Source organism: Giraffa tippelskirchi, chromosome 8 (assembly GCF_054371585.1).
Source record: "Giraffa tippelskirchi isolate mGirTip1 chromosome 8, T2T-mGirTip1v1.2.pri, whole genome shotgun sequence".
Lineage (NCBI taxonomy): Eukaryota > Metazoa > Chordata > Mammalia > Artiodactyla > Giraffidae > Giraffa > Giraffa tippelskirchi.
The window spans coordinates 82,582,867-82,603,304 of NC_137282.1; the positions used below are offsets into that span (position 1 = coordinate 82,582,867).

General features: G+C 38.4%; 1 protein-coding gene across 15 annotated transcripts in view; it reads right to left on the bottom strand.

The window, feature by feature from the left end:
- The window catches only part of CPLANE1 (ciliogenesis and planar polarity effector complex subunit 1), a 99,302-nt gene that overhangs the window by 30,687 nt on the left and 48,177 nt on the right, over positions 1–20,438 (bottom strand). For 9 of the 15 annotated variants that reach the window (XR_014062729.1, XM_081522020.1, XM_081522011.1 and 6 more), the window contains exons 32-43: positions 19,504–19,696; positions 16,270–16,563; positions 15,321–16,085; positions 13,733–13,899; positions 12,522–12,654; positions 11,468–11,522; positions 7,396–7,494; positions 6,289–6,354; positions 5,219–5,328; positions 4,693–4,888; positions 4,327–4,476; positions 1,662–1,915 (exon numbers count right to left, since the gene is read on the bottom strand). Coding sequence is in view for 14 of the 15 variants with exons in the window: in XM_081522020.1 (XP_081378146.1) it covers positions 1,662–1,915; positions 4,327–4,476; positions 4,693–4,888; positions 5,219–5,328; positions 6,289–6,354; positions 7,396–7,494; positions 11,468–11,522; positions 12,522–12,654; positions 13,733–13,899; positions 15,321–16,085; positions 16,270–16,563; positions 19,504–19,696 (2,482 nt within the window). In the remaining variant the exon portion in view is untranslated. The remainder of the gene's footprint in view (positions 1–1,661; positions 1,916–4,326; positions 4,477–4,692; positions 4,889–5,218; positions 5,329–6,288; positions 6,355–7,395; positions 7,495–11,467; positions 11,523–12,521; positions 12,655–13,732; positions 13,900–15,320; positions 16,086–16,269; positions 16,564–19,503; positions 19,697–20,438) is intronic. The other 6 variants (XM_081522014.1, XM_081522021.1, XM_081522012.1 and 3 more) reach the window with 1 other exon arrangement.

Below are 20,438 nucleotides of genomic sequence, written 5' to 3' on the forward strand. Positions count from 1 at the left end.
TTACCTTCCAGAGTGGAAAGGCTGGGGCCGAGAGGGGACCAGTATCAGAATTTGGGGGAACCTTTAAAACACACAAGAGTGTGACCTATGCCCTCCTCCTTGAGAAGCCACCTCCTCCTCCCATCTCTCTCCCTGCCCCACCCTGGTCAATAGGGCTGGCATATTTACACAGTCACAAGAGGCCTTGTGTACCTGTGTGTCCTGACAGCACCTGTTCACATATATTTTTGGCACACACATCTATCTTCTTTTATTAGATTCTAAGCTCCTTGAGAGTAGGGACTATGCCTTATTTACTTTCCTATTCCCAGAACTTAGCACAGGGCCCAGCACGTGGTAAAAGCTTGATAAATGTTTGTTAAAGGAATGAATGACTCACCAGATCTGGTGAGTGTGAACAAGCCAGGATCAAGACTAGACTGAGGTGGAAGTAACATACTTGGCTTTACATAAACTAGAAGCTTAATAAACTAGAAGAGAAGGCAATTTTGAAAGTGATTCCTTGGAATATGGACTTCCAGAGACAATTTCAACACTCAACATTAATTTGGATGTAATAAATCTAAACCTGGATTAAAAACAAAAAGGAAAACAGCCAACTAAACACCATAATGTCATTACTTAATAGTAATCCTGAAACTAATACAACATTGTAAATCAACTACACTGCAATAAAAATTTAAAAAACCAAAACAGCAATCCTACTTCATATATTATTTTCACTGTAGTTTCACATTTATAAATCTTAACTTTTTAATAATTGCTAAACCTTTGGATTAAAGAAATGTCATAATCCTAATAAATATATCTTTTAAAATATCAACATTCTAGTATCCTGGAATATTCGTTAGGTATGTCACTGATGGAATTCTTTTTCTGCAAATTTGCATTTTCTGCAATTTGCATTTCTGAATATAAGGCTTTAATATATTCAAAATATTTTTACTATTTGTTCATTAATCTTTATTTTATATAAATTTTATTTCCTAAAAAAAGATAGGATATTTGTATAAAATAAGTAATAGAGACTTCTTTTCTATTTGTCTAACTACCATTATATACCATATACATAAACATTCATCTCTTTATGATGCATACTTTTTAAAGATACAGAAAACTTCTAAGGACTACTAATCCTGTTCTATAAACTACTTGAAAGAAATTGAGAATTCAAAACATAAGGACAACAATGTCTGTAAAGTTATAAAAATCTTGCTGAAGAAAATGATACTCAATTGAGAGCAGGATTTACCTAAAACCACATTCTGGTTTTGTAATTCATGTATTTATTTTCCTGGTAGAAGTTGAGGGTTCAATTCTTAAAAGCTTAATGCTTAAGTGGTTCTCCATGGGGAGTGACTTTGCCCCTCAGAGGACATTTGTCAATGCCTGAAGAAATTTCTGGTTATGAAGGCTAAAGGGAATGCTACTGACAGCTAGTGGGTCAAGACTAGGGATGCTACTAAAATCCTACAATGCATGGGATAGATGTCCACAACAGAGAATTACCTGGCCCAAATGTCAACAATGCTGGAGGCTGAGAAACCCTAGCTTTTGAAACCATTTCTCATTATTTTGAAAAATCAAGAGTCTAAAATTATATCACACTACAAACCTAGTAAGTAGGTTAACAAACAAACAAACAAGTAAAGACAGTCTACCTTCACATAATGTTGGTCTGGCACTGTGTGTCTGGGGTAATTGTGCTCTATGTTTTCAGCAAGGTTCTGTATTGCTAATAGCTGTTCGTCAATTTTCTGAAGCTTTGTGGTGAGATGCTCCAGCCGGCGAGCTGCAGGGCTTGGCGCCGGACGAATGGTGGGGACTTCCTGTAGCACCTCCCACAGCAGATAGTCTTCTGTAGCATCTGACTTTGAGCTCGGTTCCTTGAGGCGAAAATCTGGCTTCGGAGTATCTAAATATTATTAAAGGTAATATCAGAACTGACTACAATTAAGAAAGAAATTGTAATAGATGCTGATGATTTAATTTCTCGAAGACCTCACTTTAAGTTTGACGTAACATCCCCTTCTTCCAACTCAGTTTTAATTTAATATACTTAGAAATATCCTCAGCTTCTTGACTTCTGAGATTAGTTTTTGTTGTGAGATAAGAATATATATTCTGGAAGGGGAAAACATGTACACCCATGGTGGATTCATGTCAATGTATGGCAAAACAAATACAATATTGTAAAGTTAAAAAACAGAAAATAAACTAATTAAAAAAAAAAGAATATACAACAGTGTTACCATTACCACAAAGCACAAAGATTACAATGGAATCTGAATGTTAATGTTACTTTTATCTTCTGCTACAAAAATACACTTCATCAAAAAGCAACCTTAAAGTCTTTATGACTTTTTAAAACTCTGCCTGAAAACCAACAACATACACAGTAAAAGCTAGGTCCAATGTAGGCCATTATTGCGTCTAGGTGGGATCTCAGGCAAACGTTAAGCCTCTCAAGCCCAGTATATATCAAAGTCAGTGACTCTCTGTACTTTTAAACTCAGCTGATTCTTGTCCCTAATTTGAAACACTTCTTCTGGTCTCTGGGTCTTTTCCTCCCTATCTCACTCTCCCTCCTTAGTCATCATCTTGGACTTCTTTTCTACAACCCACACTCCTTGCACCCTCAGTATTTCCAGGGCACCAGTCTCAGATCACTCTCTTCTCGCTCCACCCACCCTCTCTGGGTGAGGTCTCGGGCGCACTGCTGACTCTCACAACCAAGCAGCACTCTCTGTGAGCTCCAGGTCTTAAATCCATCTGTGTCCTGAACATCTCATTCTGCTCCCACTCTGTTTTTCAGTCACTAAGTCATGTCTGACTCTTTGCAAGCCCATGGACCGCAGCACGCCAGGCTCCTCTGTTCTCCACTATATCCCAGAGTTTTCTCAAATCCATGTCCATTGAGTTAGTGATGCCACCCAACCATTTCATTCTCTGTCGTCCCCTTCTCCTCCTGCCTTCAGTCTTTCCCAGCATCAAGGTCTTTTCCAATGAGTTGGCTCTTCGCATGAGGTGGCCAAAGTATTGGAGCTTCAGCTTCAGCATCAGTCCTTCCAATGAATATTCAGGGTTGATTTCCTTTGGGATTGACTGGTGTGACCTCCTTGCAGTCCAAGGGACTCTCTAGAGTCTTCTCCAGCACCACAGTTCAAAAGCATCAATTCTTCGGCACCCAGCCTTTGTTATGGTTCAACTCTCACATCCATACATGACTACTGGAAAAATCATAGCTCTGACTGTCTGGACCTCTGCTGGCAAAGTGAAGTCTCTTATTTGGCAAAGTGATGTCATCTTATTCAGGCTGTCCCAAAGGCAGATCAAACCAAACTCACAGCTTTTGCCCTTTTACCCTCTTTCCTCCTGATTCCCCAGCTCAGGGAATAGGACTATCGTTCACCCAGTTTCCCAAGCCAGCTGCCTGAAATGCATTCAAGGTTCTTTTCTTTCCTTCAGTTCCAATGTGACACCAAATACTGATGATACCTCTGCCAATCATCTCCTCATTCCTACCACCACAGCTTAGCCGAAGCTTTCACAACCCAAGGACACCAAACAGTATCCTTCTCTCTAAATACTTTACTCCTCTCTAGTCCAAATTCTACAAAGGCCCAAGAGATATCTTTTAAAACATAAATCTGATATTGTTCCTTTTCCACCTGAAATCCTTCAGCATTTCTGTAATGCCTTCACCTTAAAAGTTCAAATGCCTTGGAATAAGAGACAATGGCATTGTCTTTCCTAGGCCTTCCTATCCAGCTCTTCTCTTGCTATTTCTTAAAAACACAAAAACACCAAGCCTGCTGAACTTTAATTTTCTCAAACTTAGCAAGCTCCATCAAACCTCTTAAGTAGTCGTACGATCTCTTCTATCTGTGTGTATGCAGCTTTCTCTTGCTCAATCCTACTGTTAAGATTCCATTTAGGTGTCTCTCCCCTGCATAGCCCCAGTCCTCCCCAGGGATGGATTAGATGCTGTATTTCCCAACAATCCTATCCTTATCACCATTACGGCACGTACCATGCCGTCATGTACTATAGTCATCCCTCTGCTTCTCTGCTTTCCTTTCCCCCATACGTGACCCCACAGGCAGAGAGCCTGGTGTTACTCTCTTCTTTGGTCCCTACATGTTGTCCCTAACTTGGTGCTCAGTGAATGAAGAGATGGTCAGATGAGGCTTATGATGTTTGTCCTACTTGACTCCATAGAGATTTTGTGAAGATCAAATTATTCAACAAAAAACCCTAAATAATGCAAATGACTAAACAAATGTAAGCAATGATTATATTTCAGTCCCAGTGTAGGACATTCACCTGTGTCCTGCCTTATGTCTGATGGTAGAGGTGAGATGACATGAGGCTCCTTCACTTCTGTACTGCCCGCTCTCCAGCCGCTTGCACCCAGACAGGACGGAGACACTTTCACAGGTTTAAAAAATAAATCCACAGCGGAATAGGCAGATTCTACCAAGAATATGAAAGGCATACAAAGACTGATTCTAAACTTATAAATAAGGTATTGAAAAGATTAAAAGAACATTTCTAAATGTGAATATAAACATCTAAAACTACAGAGGATTTGGAGGAGGAGAGCTGAGAGACAAGAGTAGGGATAACAATGCTATATTAAATTTAAAACATTTTGGAAAACGTTATTTTAAAAGTAGGAAAAATTATTACCTTTACTCTTGAGATTGTCAAGAGTCAGGGGAACAGCATTAGTAACTGAAGCTGCCATGTAATGTAATTCTGCAGAAGATGGGACTTCTAGACAATCACTGTGTCGCTTGATATTATCTGAAGGCTCTTCCTTGACAGGTAATTCCTGTAGATCATCAGCTTCAATGTCAATCACATTTATGTAAGTGTGTCCAACCTGAGCCAAAACATAAAATCAAAGAGGGTTACATTCTTTTTATATACATGGCCATTCCACCCTACCCTTACCCCAAAAAAGGTTTAATTCTCAAGGCAGTATGAGTTTACATGAGCCTAACTTAGGGAAAACTGCAAGAACTATGCATTATAGTCTTAGTTTACAATATCTGGAGGCATAACATTTAAATCTTAAACTAAATTTTGACCTTTCCAACAAATCTACATAGGTGAGACTTTTTGGCCTCATCTCATCTATACAACTGAATAACGCAGATGACCATAATAAATTTTAGCACAAAGGTATTATTAAAACTTTCAAATTTAGTACCGTATCAGATGCTGAAGGTGACAGAGGTTTCTCTGATATTTCAGTGGGAAGTCTGAGATTTAGACATATATCTGGAGCCAAAAGTTGAGGAATAGTCAAAGATTCATGTTCTAAAAATCAAGATAGTAAAAAAAAATCCTGTAAATAGTTCTACATCATTAACTTTGTAAGAACAAGTTAGCAACAAACAACATTAAAAGTATTTGCTGAAAATCTAAGTGGAAGTTTCTTTGTATAAGTAAATTAAAGCAAATTCTATTCTACTCTAATGACAAGATTGTATTTAATCTAGAGAAATTCATAATTGAATGCAGACTGACTACAGCTTTTCTCATATGAATGATTCATAAGAACAATGAAATATCTAAGTCACACCAAGAAAATACTATAATTTCCTTTTTCCATTTCAGATATATTGTCATTTTTGTTTAACATTTCAATAAAACCAGATTTTAGGAAATTAATCATAGCAAATTTTTTTACTTTCAACACTGCTTCTTGTTGTTTGTTCATTTGGTTAAACAGCTTTACCAAGACATAATTCACCTCCTTTAAAAATGTATAACTCATATATATATGAGTGTGTATATATATATATGTACGAATGTACTCAAATGTATAACTCAGTGGTTCTTAGTATATATAGAGACCGTAGCTAAATCATACCACTTAAAAAGTTTAATATCTTAACTTTATAGAAATCATTAGCTTCTTATTCAAAACAATAAAGAAGCCTATCACAATAGGTCAGCAGTCTAACTGTGCTTTTTGTCCTATGACTCTAATCTTATTTCCTAGCACCATATTTTTAATAGAACATTACTTTCAAATTTCACAAGCAAAATCTAACTCACTGCAGTACTGAGTACCGAAAACTTGGTGCCAAGGCTTGAATTTAAACCACATGACAAGCATAAAACTAGAAAAATTAAAAATCATTTTATCTCTATTAAATCAATTTTTGGTTTAACTGCTTTTTTATGGGGGCTGGTAACTCCTGTTTTAGCCATCATACAGATATAACCTTTAATTAGTTATGCTGTTCTCAGAAAAAAAAAAAGACATCACACCTGATATGGAAGAAATGACTTGTTGATTTTTATGACATTCAGAAACAATTTCTTGAGAAGAAGCTTCTTGATATCAATAAGGAGATTTGTGACAAAAAGAAAAAACAGAAAAAGGTCTTTACAACCACAGAAAAAATTAAATATACAAGCATAGATTTTTTTATATATTGTGCATAAAAAGTGGTAGAAAAGTAGACTGAAAGCTTAAGAATTTAATTCCTTAATTAATAAAATAATTTTAATTTTATTACTATTTATATTCTGGGCCTGATCACCTGGATGAATAACAAGCTTCCAGCAAATAGCTGTTGACTTTAGAAGACAACAGAGCAGCAAAGTACTTCTAGGCTTTCTCAAAGATAGATTTAAGAATGTTTCTCAAATGCACACTGAACATTTGCATCAAAAAACATCTTATTAAAAAACAATCTTATACATGCTCAACCTCATTAAGAAATAAAAATTAAAATAACAGATGCTTTTTAATCAACTGGATTGGTAAAGGGTAAAAAAGTTAGCTAAATCATAGTGATGACCAAAAGAGAGAAAAAAGGCTCTATGCAAGAAGTTACTCACGGAAGCATCATTTGTAGGAGAAAAATACTGGAAGCCACCTAATACATTCATTCATTACATTAATGAAGAAGCTTATCAGGCAAAATTTTAAACATGCGTTCCTCCAACATTTATTCCCTCTATTTCTGGTCACAGTTACATATATTCTTCCCACACTAAACCCAGCCTAGTCCTCCTCTTCAAACTCAACTTCAGTAGCCACAACTTCAGGCCTCTCAGTCTTAGGCATGAAATTCTAGTAAAGTCAATTATGGCATAGAGAACCCAAACTAAAAATACTATTTCCACCGATTTATGATGTAGTCCATGGCATTTTTAAACAAGTATCTATTATATTTTAATAAAGTTATCATAAATTCAGTTTAAAATTTGTAAAGTATATACCAGGGTTAGGAACAAGAACCTGGGATGAGAAACTAATACCACATAATTTTAAATTCCCCTTATATTACTGTTTTGAAAAAAAAGTAGGGATATATTAAAGGTTAAAAATATATGAATTTTAAAAATTAAAGTGAAATAGCATTTTACCTGTATTTGTACTTGCATCCTGACATTCTTTAGCTTTCTTTTTTACAGAGGCCATGAAATGCAATCCAGCGGAAGTATTAACATCATCTTGGAGCTTTTCTTAAATATTAACAACAAAACATTGGACACAAGCATTGAGAAGTCAATATATCATGAGGAGCCAAGAAGCAGAGTACCTGCTTCAAGCAAGGTGAGGTTCATGGTGTCAAGATGTTATCAAAATGGACTTTCTGAGTGAAGTGGTATCTAAATTGACCCTCACAGACAGTTCAACGGAATCAAAATCAAAATTGCGGAAGACTCTGTTTGCCCAGGCTAGAAACCTATTATTCTGGCTGATGCAGATCCAGTAGAAGTTGTTAGGCAGGGAAATGATATGGTGAGACTAGTGTTCTAGAAAAACCACCCCAGCCAGTGTGTGAAAAATAAATTTGAGTGGATAAAATTAAAGAAAGGCAATCAGATAGATGAGGCTGCTGCAGCAGTTCAAATACACATCCAATAATGGTGAGGAATAAAAGAGAGGATAAATTTAAGAATTATAAAGAAAGTAAAAAATAAGGAAAAAGTAAAAAAGAAAGAACTGGCTACTGACTGGATGAGAGGGTTAGGGGAAAGCAGAATTCAGAATAGCGTGTGTTTTGGGGTTAAGTTGGCAGTGACACAAATGGAGACAGAACACAGGAGGACAAACCAGTTGGTGGGGGAGGGATAACGAATTCAGACTTGAGGTCACTTCTATCCGGGAGGAAAAGATCAACAGGAAGTAGAATCAAAGTCCAAACACTATTATGGGGGTTTCGGTTTAGATGTGGATTTTTCTGGGAGATCACCCAGGGAGTCTAAGTAGAATGAAAGAGTATCAATGATGGCACATGGAAATATAGTGAAAAATATTTGGTCTCTGTCCTTGGTTCCAGGCACGGAATTCCTTAAGCCCTTGGAAGTTCCTGAGTGGTAGGAGCATGTTTTGCTATTCATGATGAGCCCCTTTTGATCATATCTGTCTTTAGGGTAATGAGGTGACTCCTGCAGGCCCCTAGACAGTTTCAGGAAGGGTGCTGGTCACCAGAGAAACCAACTATCAGCCCTGCCCCACACCCACCTTCAGGGAAGGCAAAGCAGCTGGAGTTCGATCTTTCCATGTAGTGAGAGTTCAGGAAAAACCCTGAGACAACAAGGCTGAGGGGACTTCTAGGTTGATGAGTAAGTGGATGTGTAGGAAGAATGGTGTACCCAAAAAGGAGTGGGACCTCTGTGTCCTCAAACCCCCAGACCTTGCCCTAGGCATCTCTCCCATTTGGCTCTTCCTGAGTTGTAGCCTTTATAATGAAACTGTAATCACAGCTAAAGTGCTTTTCCAAGTTCTGGAGTTGTTCCAGAGAATTAGGAAACCTGTCGGGGAGCGGCCACGGGAATCCCTGAATTTACATTTGACCAGACAAACATGCAGGTGTTGGGGGAACCCTGTTTGCAGCTGACATCTAAAGAAAATAGGGAGTCTTTGGGGACTGATCCCTTGACCTGTGGGGTCAGTCCACAGTTGACAAACCCACTGGTTATTAATCGTCTTAGAATGGAATTGAATTACAGGACTTGCAGCTGGTGTCAGAGAATTCTTGCTGTGTGGTATAACACAATACATATTCACTGGAGTACTACAGTGAAAGTGAAAGTTGCTCAGTTGTGTCCGACTCTTTGCAACCCCATGGACTTATTCCATGGAATTCTCCAGGCCAGAATACTGGAGTGGGTAGCCTTTCCTTTCTCCAGGGGATCTTCCCAAGCCAGGGATCAAACCCAGGTCCCCCACATTGCAGGAAGATTCTTTACCAGCTGAGCCACAAGGGAAGCCCAAGAACACTGGAGTAGGTAACCTATCCCTTCTCCAGCGGCTCTTCCCGACAGGAATCGAACCGGGGTCTCCTGCATTGCAGGCGGATTCTTCACCAACTGAGCTATGAGGAAAGTACTACAAGGTCATTTTAAATGACACTGTGGAAGAATATCTAGTGATATGGGAAGATATATACCTTAATGCTGTTGTTGTTGTTTGGTCACTAAGTCATGTCTGACTTTTGTGACCCCATGTACTACAGCCCACCAGACTCCTCTGTCCATGGGATTTCCCAGGCAAGAATATTGGAGTGGACAGCCATTCCCTTCTCCAGGGGAGCTTTGCGACCCAGGGATGAAATCTGCATCACCTGCATTGGCAGGCGGATTCTTTACCACTGAGCCAGCAGGAAGCCCAAATACCTTAATACTATTATGTAAAACAAGTAAGTTATAAATAAGCAGAGGAGGTATTATTTACATATAGATATACAGATAGATAGGGCTTCCCTGGTGGCTCAGTGGTAAAGAATCTGTCTGCAATGCAGGAAATCTGGATTCGATCCCTGGGTCGCGAAGATCCCCTGGAGGAGGAAATGGCAGTCCACTCCAGTATTCTCGCTTAGGAAATCCCACGGACAGGGGTGTCTGGTGGGCTAGGTCCATGGGGTCGCAGAAGAGTCAGACACGACTTAAGACGCTAACACTTTTCTTTCATACGGATAGATATAGATATATATTTATAGATACATGTGAGTACGGATATTTCGAAAATGAACCCAAAAGAATACTGACTCTCTATTTGCCTTTTCTAAATTTTCTCTAGTTAATACATACTAATTTTCTCATAGTTAATATATTACCTTTGTAAAGAGAAAGAATGTTATTAAGAATGAAAGAGAACAGGGTTTTAAGATAAGAGAATGGGGAGCAAGAACACCAGATGGATTGGGAAGCTGAGAGATGGAAGCTACGTGGGTGAGGACATGACAGCTCGGCACGCAGAGGCCTGATGCTGGGCCGAGGCACCGAGGAATGCAGGGAGCACCAGGTCAAGGGTCAAGTGAAGGAATGGGGTAACGGACGTGAGGTGACTTCCAAGGTAAAAATCTTGACCAATCAAATGAATGGTCATATCATTAATAGGAAAATGCCAGTTTAAAATCTGACTTTTTTTTTTTGCGTGGCTTGCAGGATCTCAGTTCAGGACCAGGGACTGAACTTGGGCCATGGCAATGAAAGCTCGGAATCCTAACCATGAGGTCACCAGGTAACTCTTGCGGACATGCTGAATTTAAGGAGAAAGTAGAAAAGAAAGATGAGACAGGGTCTGTGTATATCTGAGTGTCACCAAAATAATTTTAAAGCTGAAGTTGTGACAGTGAATGAGCCTAGAGGCTCATGTGTGTACATGTGTGAAAAACACTGGGGAGAAAGCCTTGAGGGAACACATACATTCAAAGGTAAGAAATCAGTCGATCAATTCAAGAAGGAAAAGAATTTACAATGTATACGCAAGTCCTCTTCTCTGAACTAATTCCTTTAACGTATATGTATTTTCTATGATTAATTTGACTCCAGGCATTTTCTCCCTTAGTTTCCTTTCGGGCCTCATATATCAATATCTTATTTGAGATTCTAACTAATTGCATTGCTCTACTATAGAGGCTGCTAAAGTCTTTCTGTAAAGGGCCAGATAATAAATATTTTAGGCTTTGTGAACCAAATGGTCCCTTTTGCAACAAATGAATCCTGCTGCAATGTGAAAGCTGTCATAGACAATATGTAAATAAATGGGCATCAATTAAACTTGATTTACAAAAACAAGTGTGGGCAATCCACAGTATTTTTGCCTAGAGAATTCCATGGACAGAGGAGCCTGGCGAGCTACAGTCATGGGGTCTCAAAGAGTCGGACACGACTGAGCGACTAACACACACACACAACTGAAACTAACACAACATTGTAAATCAGCTGTAGTCCAGTATAAAATAAAAGTTAAGAAAAAAACAAAACAGGTGTGGTCCAGGTCTGGCCTTTGGGTCATAGTATGTCAACCACTGCGCTAATGGATAACACAGCAAAACACAGACACAGACACAGACACACACACACACAGACATACACACTGTCCTGTCAAAGACAACATGAAAATAACTTGGTCTCATAAACATATTTTTAGAAAGCTGATTTTAACTCTGAATGGAGACATGACATTAATCATGCATATACCTACCAAAAGGAATGTCAAAATCTTCCAAAGGCTGGGAATCATGATGTTCTTGTTGCTCCTAAATGAATCCCCAAATGATCAATTTATGATTAACTCAAAGACATATATTATTTTGAAAAAAATATTCAATAGCTATGAGGAATGTTGATTTGGGGGGGTTTAGTTTCAAATCTTATAACTCTAGAAATATTTATTTATTCTATCAAATTATTTATTCTATCAAAGTAATTCCACAAAGGTGTTCACAAAATTCACAGGTCAAACAACAAAAAAGAGCATTACCAGTTTAATGCAGTTACTAAACTACAATATGCAATTTTCTTCTGCAGACTAGCTTTAACTCTCAAATAGTATCAAAACTATTCAAGGACGCGACACTTTACTAAGTGCCTCCAGACACGTTCTTGAGGACTTACTGAAAGAGGGTGCTAAGATTCAGGTAAACAAAACTATTTCTGTTTTATTTAATCTCTTGTTGCATATATACGTAAACAGTCACCAAATTTAGAAGGAATGTTTACAAAGATCTGATAATAAAATAGAGGCTGTATAAAAAACTTATGTTGGGGAAACCCTAGAGGCATCTAAAAGAGGTGGGTGAAGCTATCACAGGAGAAACCCACAATATGCATTAAGATGTCACAGAAAAAAATCAGTGATTTAAAATACAAAGTCACACAAGCAGAAGCTCTAAACTACAGTTTTTGATTTATCAACAAGTTGCTTATCATATTCATAACTTCATGTCTATCCTGTATGGAGGGATGCAGTCAGGACTTTTGTGCTTAATGATGTTAACACATTATTGACCAGGGGATTCTTGCAGAAACTAATGTCTGTGGCCAGCGATTTGTTACGTAAGTAAATATTCAAATGTCTCTGGTCAATAATGTTTGGGTAACAAAAAAGTGTTAATACGCCTCTGGTCAATAAGTTGTTAAGATCCTCCTAGTCACAATCAGAAGCTTCTAACAATCAGACGACTAAATAAACCACAGACATTCCAAACTCTGTGTACACGCAGACCAGGGAAGAATGCATTGTAGTTTTTCTGTACCTGGAGTTTCACAACTACTTCTGAATCATTATCATTAATGACGACATCCCCTGGTTGGAAAGTCACACTTGGTTTTCTCCTTAGTTTCTCTGATCTTTCTTCTTGCAGTTCTTTTTCAGCTCGTCGTCTTTGTCTGTTAAAAATCACAGTGTAAAGCATATTTTTACTATTTTAGGAATATCAGTGTTTCATCTGTATCATGCTATATAGGAAGACAGTTATGAAAATTATGTCAATAGATTATTTTCAGTGGCATTTAATTAAATTAGCAAGATATTCTGCTAGAATAAATACAAGCAAAAGTCAGGGACACAAGAAAGTTATTTCTAGTTCCTCTACTACTGAACTGACTTTTCTGTTAGTCATGGGAAACTCAGGTTAGAGTTACGCATTTCAGGTAATTTTCAAATTCTCTTTTCTGCAGATTTGAAGCTGGCCCTGGAAACCCTATTAGATACCACCATTGACCTATTTAAAGTCAGGCAAACTCAGGCTCCAAGGAGGGAACCCCAGGGAGGAGGAAGAAGGGCCCAAAAAGCTACAGGGAAAACTTACTTTGAAGAGGGTTTACGTAGAAAAGATGGAAGGAAAGAATCATTTCTGGAAAGAGAACCCTGGTAGTAGATTTTAGGGCCTGACAAACATGAAATTTTAAAAAATATTTTCTAGACTAAGTAAAAATCCACCATGTACATGTCTTGAACATCCATTATGAGTGAAACACTATATATGCTCTTCATGAAAAGTCACGGCCTTGCTTTTCACATGCACATTTCGTACTGCCCTGAAACAATTCACACCACTGTGCTCTGTATGAGTCTGGAAGATATGGTAAGATGAATAACAATAAATGTTATGTGAATGTATTGAACAGTATATGGAATATTTCATGATACCAAATATTTGCTGCAAAAGATGACTGCTCATCCTGTTAAAGAAAAAGGTAAAAGAAACCTCTACCTACTGAATGCCAGGAAAGAATTCCTTAATAGCATGTAAAAATTTGTCTCTCACATTATAGGAAGTTTTCTCATCGCAAGATGTGTTCAAATGCATGACACTTGACAAGGAAACTGAATATGCCATTGTGTATAGGCTGAGAGGTTGAACCAGATAATTTCCATCTATTTAACTGTATTATTGTCACTAATAATAAACTTGTAGGTATGTTTACAGGTATATGCTCAAATAAAATTTCACTTAAAACTTGCCTTTTTTTACTGTCTTTCCCTTGTCTCAATTCAGATGATTCTATTTTGACCTTTAGAAGCTGGAGATGTCCAGGATCGCCTTGTTCAAAGAAATTATGTGTCAAGTTCTGTTGCCTTTGTTTAAATGCAATGAGGTTTTCAAGTGGAATAAGTTGTGGTTTTTGGTACTATAGAAAAGAAACAAAAGGACAGTAATTTAAAATTACAAACATGTCAATTAGTCAACATGTTAATAAAAACTGAGAAAAACGTTTGTTTAAACTAAGATGTGCAAGCGACAGAACATATCAAAGTTAACAAGTACAATGAGTATCCAGATCTTAAAGTATCAATGATTTTAGAAATCATTTCTGAAACTTTCTACTGAGCATTTCAGAAATTTTGCTAGAAGTCCTCATTTTCTTAATTTCTTTTTCATATTAAGAATCTTCCTTCTTACAATTACAAATGAAGTTAAATAATGCCTAGCTTGGATTTAAAACTCTTTGGAACTGGGAGGATGCACAGGGGTAGAGATTATGGATGGAACAAATAAGCAATACGCTGGTAACGACTGATGCTGGGTGATGGTATAACTTGGGGGTTTGTTATACCATTCTAATTAAAAAAAAAAAAGTCTTTAAAACCTTTCTAAAACATATACTTCTCTACTCCTTAAATTCTTTCCTTTTGTTCATATGTTCAGAAGAAAAGGAGGCATGATAAGTACTTTTTCTAAAGAATGACCACTTCTTTTCCCAGTACCATTTCAGAATCTTAGAAGGGTACCAGAGAATGAATTACTCAACTATACTGACTTAACAGAAGTAGAACCTGAACAGTCTGAATCTCATTAATCAAAGGTTACAACTTTAAACAGGACTTGGTGGGTTTATAAAGATTTAATCTTTGCGTTTTAAGTATTTAAAAAAAGAAACATTTTTAATAAGTAAAACTACTTACCGATCTGGGTCTACTTAACAATTTTAACCTGAAATAGACTTGAAGGAAATCATATTACAATTGCTAGGAACCTCAAACAGTGCTCTCTCACTCTATACAGAAACACACACACATACACACACTCCCCTACACGTATAAACAAGAATACTGGTCATTTTATTTTACTTATTTCTTCTCTGAGCAGGATCTCAGACATATCTATGAAAGAGTCTAGAAAACTCTGGTACTGATGTACAAGAAAGACCTAAAACCTCTGTGTGTGCTTAATTGCTTCAGTAGTGTCCAACTCTGAGATCTCATGGACTGTAGCCCACCAGGCTCCTCTGTCCATGGAATTCTCCAGGCAAGAATCCTGGAGTGGGTTGCCATTTCCTCCTCCAGGGGATCTTCCTGACCCAGGGGTCAAACCCATGTGTCTTATGTCTCCTGCACTGGCAGGCAGGTTCTTTACCACTAGTACCACCTGGGAAGCCCTAAAACCTTTAAGATACCCAATTATTATTTTAAATCAAATCTGTATGTTATTTCCAATAACAGAAGCATTATTTTTTGAAAAATAAATGTGTTAGAGCTTTTCATTGAGTGTACATTTATGCTATGAAAAATTCAGGAATGTGCTTTTGCAACACTCTGCAGAAATCATTACCATATTTTCTGGGCCTAGACATGAATGAAGTAGTGATAATCTTGGGCATTTCCTTTCTTCTGCCATGGTTCTAATAGGTATTGATGGAACTGTAACTGTTGCTCTTGAGGTAGAATAAAACATGTAAGGAGGTTTAAGTTGCAGGTGCAATAACGGAAGTCCAGAGGAATTCTGAGAAGATATCTCAAAGGGTCCTGTTTTAACATCAAAAATTTTTTCCGGTTTTATAAATGTTGTAGAGTTCTGTTGAGGGGTCAAGTTTCTTTGTCCAACACACTGATCCAAGTTCATATGCTTTGGGATTTCTTTAATTATTGTTTCTGCCCATTTTTTCGGCTCAACTGCTTTTTTTATGGCTTCAGTATTATACTGGCTCAGATTCAAATGGGACATTGAAGTAGTGTCCACTGCTGTCTTTGGCAAAGGAGGCTGTGACAAATCAGATAATCCCCAAGCCTCTCTAGGCTGTGGCAGAGGACTGAAGGGAACTTGAGGAACTCTTTCTGTGTGGAAGGAAACGGGCTTAAATTCAGGCTTGGGCTGAAATTGAAGCAAAGGGAAACCATCACTAGGTCTGGAAGTATTTGCAGTGGGGATAAGTCTAGGTGTCTTCGGAATGGCAGAAGATGCGGAAAAAAGGTGGAGGTGAGTGTTTCCAGCAGGGACGGGAGACGAAGTGGTTGGTAAGCTGTGAGATGCTGGAGTTAGTCCTCTATTCTGGGGCTGACCTGATTGACAAAAAGGAACACTCCCATGTGGAACATTCTGTAAGAGAAAGAAAAAACTATGATGTAATTTTAAAATATATTACAAACTCCTTATTTTGTAAATAATGTTCAATATGTTTTAGAATGGGTAGAATATAATAACTACTAAATAACTCATTTACTCAAATAACCAACCACTGAAACTATGAGGAAAACTTCAGTGGTATTTTAAAATGCATTACCTCTAAGTTTCCATTACTATTTTCATTGGATTGCACAATTTCTTTATGGCAGTGTGGGCTGTTCTTGCCAGGCTCTCTGGCATACTCTCCCATGGGTTGTGGTTTAATGAAAAATCTCTCCTTCAGATTTCTACTGGTGTCTCCAACATCATTACTCCCTCTCATGGGGTTTGATCTTTGGCTTCCCACCAAATGCACAGACTGGGACTGTTGTAGAAGTTGATGAATATCTGGGAGGTTAGCAAAGGATGATCCTACTATTTGCATTAGGCTCATGAAGTTGATCTGTTGCAGCTAGAATAAAATAAAAATTAAAGAAACATCTTAAAATCTAATTACAAGACCCAAAGAAGCAACAATTATCTGAGTATTCCAAAACAGTCATACTTCCGTATTAGTATCTGTCAGACCCCTAAGTGCTGAGTATGAAGCATAGCTGGGAGAGATCTAAAAAATAAAAAAAGGAAAAGAATAGCTTCCCGTCTTCAAGGAGTCAACTAGGACTATGAACTCATTATGAGACTTGAGACCATTTGTGAAGCAGTTTACATAAATATCTCAGGGATCATAAAGGAGTGAGCTTATGGAGCGGGCGAGGATAACTAGATTGCCTAAATTTTTATTTATTTTGTGGATGAGGATAATTAAAGAAGAATTCCTAAATGGGTGTGTGAACAGGTTTTCACAAAAGAAAAAAGTAGAGATCAGGAAACACATGAAGAGTGAGGAATTCCTGTGAAAGGGCTATTGGGAGTGAAAGGCAAAGGTAGGTACAGTGGTTGACAAACTTTGCAGGACAGAATCACTTGAGGAGCAGTTAAAAAATTCCCATGACCAGGTCACATCCCATGCCAATAAAACCAGAGCATCCAGGGGATGTGAGCCAGGATCAGTAGTTTTTAGGATGATGAGGTGATTTCAATGTGCAGAAAAGCTTTTGGATCACTAGTACACACACTGGCTTGGATAGAGTAGGAAATTTACAGCTAATGAGAAGAGGGGCTAGCATGGGGGTTCCCCAGCTGCAGCATGCATCAGAGTCACCTGAGGACTTGCACCCTTTGATGAGTACCATCCCCAGAGTTTTATTCCAATCGGTCTGGGATGGGGACCTGACAACCTGTGTGTCAAATATCTAAGTGATGCTGATGCTAAGGGTTCACGGCCCACAGTCTGAGAACCACTAGACTTGGGAGAGTATGGCGGGAAAAGAGGGAAGATAAAAGCTGCGCTTTATAAAAAAGCCAAGAAGGAAACCCTGCAGGCTTTTTTTTTTTTTTAATCTAGGTTCCCCAGATTTATAGATATGGGGCAGTTGGGGGAGGAAAGAGAGGGTGGGACGAATGCAGAGAGTAACACGGAAATACATACATTACCATAAGTAAACTAGATAGCCAATGGGAATTTGCTGTATGACTAGGGAACTCAAACCCAGGCTCTATAACAGCCTAGACAGGTGGGATGGGGTGGGAGGTTCAAGAGGGAGAAGACACAGGTACATCCACGGCTGACTCAAGTTGATGTATGACGGAAACCAACACAATATGGTAAAGCAATTATCCTTCAATTAAAAATAAATTTAACAAAAGATGGAAGTTCCCGTCAATTATAAAAGAAATACATGCTTATTATAGGAAAAAACAAGCATAAAAACGAAAATAAAAAATGCTACATAATCCTATTCCCAAAGATAACTACTATTAACATTTTTAGCATGTTTCCTTTCACTCTTTGTATTTTAACACATGATTGACATCACAGAGTATATAAATTTGTACCTGAAATTCATTGAAGAAGTTTTAGAACAGAAAAGTAACAGTATTAGAACAATATCTGGAGAAGATCTCAGAAATGCATATTTAAGACAATAGAAGTGTGAAGTTCTAAGAATCCAAGGTTGGCGACAGTTATAGAAATAGCAAATATGGAGAAGGAAATGGCAACCCACTCCAGTATTCTTCCCTGGAAAAATGCACGGACACAGAAGCCTGGCAGGCTGCAGCCCCTGGGGTTACATGACTGAGCACTCACACATGGGGAGGGTGGAGGGAGACGGGTTGGTAGCAATAAACTGGTAGAACCAAAAAAAAGAAATAGACATGCAACGTGGATGTTGCATGTTCTTTAATTATCCTCATCCACAAAAGAATCAAGAAGACACTGAATATGCATAGTGAGGGAGGGGAAGATGACTCTCTAAGACAGTGATTCTTAATCTTTTGTGTGTATCATGAGAACTTCTTAAATATACAGGGCAGTGACCAGCAAAGACTCTAGGTAATCCAGAAAACAAGTCTGACAAATGCCTGTAAAACTTTAAGCGGGGGACTTCCTGGCAGTCCAGTGGTTGGGACTCTGTGCTTCCACTGATGGGGGTGTGGGTTAAAGCTCTGATCAGGGATCTAAGATTTCACATGCAGTTTGGCCAATAAATAAAAAATAAGTAATATGTGAAAATCATAAACAAAAAATTAAACTTTAAGCAGGTAAAATAGGTGATGCTACTAAGTAGAAAAGGGAAACAAGAGACTCAGAAGAATAAGAATAAAGTCAGTTTCAAGAAGTTCCATGGGATGGTAGACCATGCTGAAAAAAGTCTTCGTATCAGGGCCCATAAATTCAAAGAGAAAATTAGTGCCCAGAATTATCGGTATAGAAATGGTACACTGCATCACATAAAAAGGTATGAAAGTGAATGTAGAATATGTGAAGAAAAGAACAGATGTGAGGAGAATTAATGTATAAGGAATACAACAGAAAAGGGAAAGGGAAATAATTTTAAAATTGTTGGTAGACAGAGAAAAGGATAACCAGGTGAGGAAAAGATGATGGAAGGCAAAGTGAACAACACTTTAAATGCAGGTGACAATCTCAAACTAAGCCGACTTTCAGTTTGAGGATGAGAAATATGATGTGACAGGCTGTGTTAGGAAATGAACTTCAGATACCTTTGAGCAGGGGTTGGCTGGTCTGCTCAAAGCCACCTCACTTTTGTCAGCAGCTCTGGATTCCCAAGAGCTCAGAAAAAAGTCATCAGGAGAAGTAGGGAACTCAGTTGAGACTATAGACCCTAGAATTAGGACTTCTGAATAACAAAGGAAGAGTGGCCAAAGCAGAGAAACACTGCAATTTAATTTTAACTCGTCAGACTCCGGAAGTTTGTTCGTATTTTAAAACCCAACATATATACCATATACCATTTACCATTACTTCCTTAAACGGAGATGTGCTTACCTGAACTAATTTAAACATTTCATCTTGGAGCATTTGCCTAACAGATTCAGAAGACTGTGATAACTGGGCCCTGGGTTCTTCTCTCTGGGTTGGCTGAGCTGTTGGTCCAGGTGTTTGTGAAGGCACTGTGACTCCATTTGATGCCAAAGGTGGAGCTGAGGAAGATTTATCTTTACATGCAGAGATCAGAGTACTATGAGGAAGCATGTAAATAAAAAGCACACATTAATCAAGAAAAGAAACACATTAGGTGTTTATAAGCTGAGTATTTTGATCTTACTTTTTTATTCTATTCTAAAAGCTTTCTGGAAGCTTTCAGGAAATTTAAACCCTAAAGCCTATCTCACTGTATCCCTCAGCCCCCAGACACATTTGTCATCAGCAGAGCCGTTCATCCAAATGCCATAACTAAGGGACATGTGAGGTCTAGCCAGCCATGGCCCCCGCCCTATGGTGTTACAATGCCCAGGACAGCTCCCACGTTTATTTTACTTGCCTGGTCCCTGTAGGCATCTGAGTTTGAGACGTATGCAATCATTCTGATTAGCTGGACAGACGATGTAATTTGGCTTAGGAATATATTTATTAGATTAAATTTAAAGATCCAGAGTGGATTTAAGAAAACTGCGGAAAGTATGGGCTAAGAAATACGTTTAATTCTGGGCTTCCCCGGTGGCTCAGTGGTAAAGAATCCACTTGCCAATGCAGGAGACACGGGTTCACACCCTGGTCCAGGAAGATCCCACATGCCATGGAGCAACTATGCCCGTGTGCCACAACCACTGAGCCTGTGCTCGAGAGCCTGCAAACCACAACTACCAAGCGCACACGCCCTGGAGCCTGTGCTCCACAACAGCAGTCAGCGCAACGAGAAGCCTGCGAACCACAACTGAAGACGAGTCCCCACTTGCTGCATTTAGAGAGAAGTTCACACA